The sequence below is a fragment of the Saccoglossus kowalevskii genome, chromosome 8 (genome assembly GCF_978046115.1).
Source record: "Saccoglossus kowalevskii chromosome 8, keSacKowa6.1, whole genome shotgun sequence".
In the NCBI taxonomy this organism is placed as follows: domain Eukaryota; kingdom Metazoa; phylum Hemichordata; class Enteropneusta; family Harrimaniidae; genus Saccoglossus; species Saccoglossus kowalevskii.
The window spans coordinates 22,940,463-22,944,223 of NC_140648.1; the positions used below are offsets into that span (position 1 = coordinate 22,940,463).

Genomic DNA, 3,761 nt, shown 5'->3' on the forward strand with positions numbered 1-3,761 from the left:
AATACATTTATTCTCTTCGATTACTGCGAGTATATAACTTATAATATTAATTAAGATGTATTTTCGATTTGCTAATATATTGCATAACCGATAATGTCAATGCATAAACATATTCTTTTTTATTTCTATTACTTCAGACAAATGCGGCAGAAGAAGGTGTAGTACTTATTATTTTTTTTTATCATCTTTATTTATTCAATATATATTATATAGTCATAATTGTTTTGCTATTTACAGCAACAGTATGCAGTATCATTCATTATAATCGCAAAGTTGTTTAGTTTACATGTGTTGCACCACGAGTAAATCAGACCCATTTAAAGCAAGGTTATTCTTAAATTGCGAGTGCAAATTTTCTCTCATATTTTCATCACGATTGATTTATCAGCACTGGTCATTATCACACCATCGATGTTCCTTTCACAAATAAAACACACGCTCATAGTGGCCACGCAGAAACAACAACCGTTGCAGTGTTACTAATCGCACGTTAACACTAGTTAACGGACGTTGTCCAGGTGCAACGTTCACCAGTCTTCGGATTTCGATCTGTTAGTGGCGTTTGGCTTTGAATTAAATGTTTGTTGATATTTGAACCGTAATAAATCAGTAGCATCGATGTTGAAGTGTTACAGTTGTCGCAATGCGCCGCGTTCGAGATGAACACCATGAGCCGTGAACAACGCTTTGACAACTCCAACACGAAAATCCTACACTACGCAGTGACTGTGGCGCTTTATAATATCTGGTGCGTGTGTATCAGTGTTTCATATGTATTTGTTTTGACGATAGTTAACGCATTTTTTGTTCCACCAGCCTGTGATGTATGGACCGAATGGATGGACGACGAGAATGGCGGTCTGGTTGACTTTGAAGCAGTAGGTGAATTTGAATTGATAGAAGATCTTCGTCTAAATTATCAAATTTGTGACTCGCCCTCTGAGATGGAGTGTCGTGCCGCGGTGGAGCCGTACACTCCGTGGGACCAGACATCACAAACTCTACAGTGTCATTTATCGTTTGGTTTGATATGTTTCCATGATGACAACCATTAATTTATGTCAGAACTACGAAGTACGCGTGTTTTGTCCATGTTCTGTCCAGAATGTGACATATAATGATTCTGCTGAAGGTACGTCTTCTAATTTGACGGCATGTAGAGAAACTTTTCAAAATTGTATTTCGTGTGTGTACATCAGTGGCAATGAAACTACGCTAGATTACGAAATCCGATGTTTGGATATGAATCGTAATAAGAGCCCATTATATTGCGTATATTTTTAGCTACACAGTGAACTAATTTTAGTACAGAGATTCGATTAAAATGACGACTGTATGTTTCTGTACACATATTGGCAGGGTAGCTAGTATCCATTTTCATTGATAAAAATCGTCCAAGTGGTCTCGGCGTTTATCGGCTAGGGTGTAACTTACATAAATGTGTATCTTTATGTATATCTTCATGGATAGTGTGATAACCTATCACATCATGAAGCATGTTGTTGTACTGTAGATAAATGTACTAGGAAGTTGTATGCCGTTTGAAAATTGTCAAAATATTTTTATATTAAAGTGTTGATATTGTTAAACAATTAGGCAATAATTAAGTATTCACATTGAAATGAGAATTTAAGTTCATCACTAGTTAATAAAATCTTTACTCAACATACATATCTCGTTGCAGCTGCGGTTGTGAAATTTATTAATGGGAATTGCTATTGTGCTACTCTGAACTACTTTTGATATTCTTTTTTCAGACGAACTTTGTATTGGAGACGATTTGTTCAAGGTATTTCTCAGCCCAATCATGATGTGGAAATCAGCTGATGACTACTGTAGAGATCAGTATAGTATTGATGGGTTTGATTCATCGCTGGCTGTTTTAGAGAAGTAAGAAGTACGCAATACACTGCGCACGTTTTTGATGTCATCGACAGTGTACAGTCATCCACCTAAACACGGTTATTGGATTGGTTGCAACGATCGGGACATAGAAGGTACCTTTACGTGGACCACCGGGGAAGCTATGAAAACGCAAGATATGGTATGGTCCCCAAACAATCCCAACAACAAGGTCAATCTCAGGTGCGCGGATGAAGATCATGACCAAGATTGCTGTCAACTCTGGTAAATATTTCTTAGTTATTACGTTTTCATATAAGACATTGATTTTTATTATCTTGTGTCTAATACTCGGATGAAACTTGTGTTAGAGTATCAAGATAATTTTTATATTTACATTCATATTGAAGTATATTATGTTAATATCACTTTGAAATGTTGAACATACATTACTCATACATACAGTCTGTTGTTAACGTTGATTGATTGATTGATTGATTACTAGTGGTAAGTAAATTCGGTGAGCAATATTTTGTAAGTCAGCAGAAATTTGACTGATTCGAATGATCGATCGATCGATTGATTGATTGATTTTCTGTGCATTAAATTCAAAAGCACAAACTGTACAAAATAATAAGAATTCGAACGCATCGAATCAAAGCAGTTATCATTATCGTTACACTCATCGGCACCGACATCGCAGTATTCAGATGACTAATTCAGAAAGTTTGTTTTCTTCAAGGGAATATCCGAGAACCGACCCAGTATTCAAAATTGACGATGAGTGTTGCACAAAAAAGAAAGGATTCATTTGCGAAATCCGTAAGATTTTTGTCTGTTTTGATTTGCGTATACTTATATGCGGTCACCACGCAATGTGCAATGGACACGTTGCTCAACTCGTTTCGCGTAATACGTTGTTTCTGATACGAATATTGGTGGGGTCCTTTTTACTGTGAGTAAAATTGGCAAAATGGTTTTAGTTTTGTCAAAAACATCGTAATAATGAATTATGAATTTCACATAGACTTACCAAATGTCCAATGCTCGTGTTCACACAGAAACTTAACAAACTTATCAATATTACTGCAAATCGTTATATAATTAGTATCTAGGTTGTGAACAGTTGTCACTTATGATATTATTTATTTATAATCATGCTATAATATTTGCTCCAAGTCAGCGGTTATTTAATTGCCAATCAATTTCTCCGCTTGATTGAAAGTACATCCTGTGATAATAAGATCTGTCTAATCATTTATGAGAAAGTGCACATGTATGGTTGACGCATAAATATATTACCATGGTAGCCAAGCAAAATAAATGTGTCAGTTTCCAAGAATTCCCAAATCATTCTCGCATGGACCAGACTTTCCAATCTTCGCTGTATTTCGCATTTAATTTAGGTATTTTTTTCTAAGTCAATAATGACTGGACAAATGGTTTACAGATATATTTTATTCGCACTTGCTGTTTATAACCTTTAAATATAATTACAACTCTTCATTTTTTAGGAGGAAAATGTGCCAACTGATCCAGTGTTATGTGTATAAGTTATACTCTTATACTGCTCTGCTGTCTGGAATATAACGTCGGCATCTATAATTGGCCTCATTATCTATAATAGAAGTAGATACATTATTTGCATTTGATGAGTTTATGATGCGTGTCACTGAAGTTTGTTTGTAGACCTACTATTTGACATGCGTTTCCATGTGGAAACGACGACTACGTTGCTATGATTTGCATAAATTGAATCACCTGGGCTACTGAAATGTCCGAGTGATAAAACGAGTCGCTTACCTACCAGCCGTAGTTTCGCGGCTCCAGTGTCATTTATGAACATCTCCCCTAGCCGAGCAGTACGAATCAGTAAATGTCAAAACGTTTAGCATACGCTTAGCGAAGAAAGTAAACAA

The 3,761-nt window shown here is 35.8% G+C and overlaps 1 protein-coding gene across 1 annotated transcript; it reads left to right on the plus strand.

Moving 5' to 3' along the window:
- Nucleotides 1-1,043: 1,043 nt before the first annotated feature.
- LOC146739447 (lectin BRA-3-like) lies at nucleotides 1,044-3,453 on the plus strand. Its single transcript, XM_085502365.1, has 4 exons — nucleotides 1,044-1,132; nucleotides 1,758-2,127; nucleotides 2,585-2,664; nucleotides 3,357-3,453. Exons 2-4 carry the CDS (start codon nucleotides 1,925-1,927, stop codon nucleotides 3,374-3,376), a joined length of 303 nt encoding a protein of 100 aa, XP_085358491.1. The 5' UTR covers nucleotides 1,044-1,132; nucleotides 1,758-1,924; the 3' UTR covers nucleotides 3,377-3,453.
- The last annotated feature ends 308 nt before the right edge of the window (nucleotides 3,454-3,761 follow it).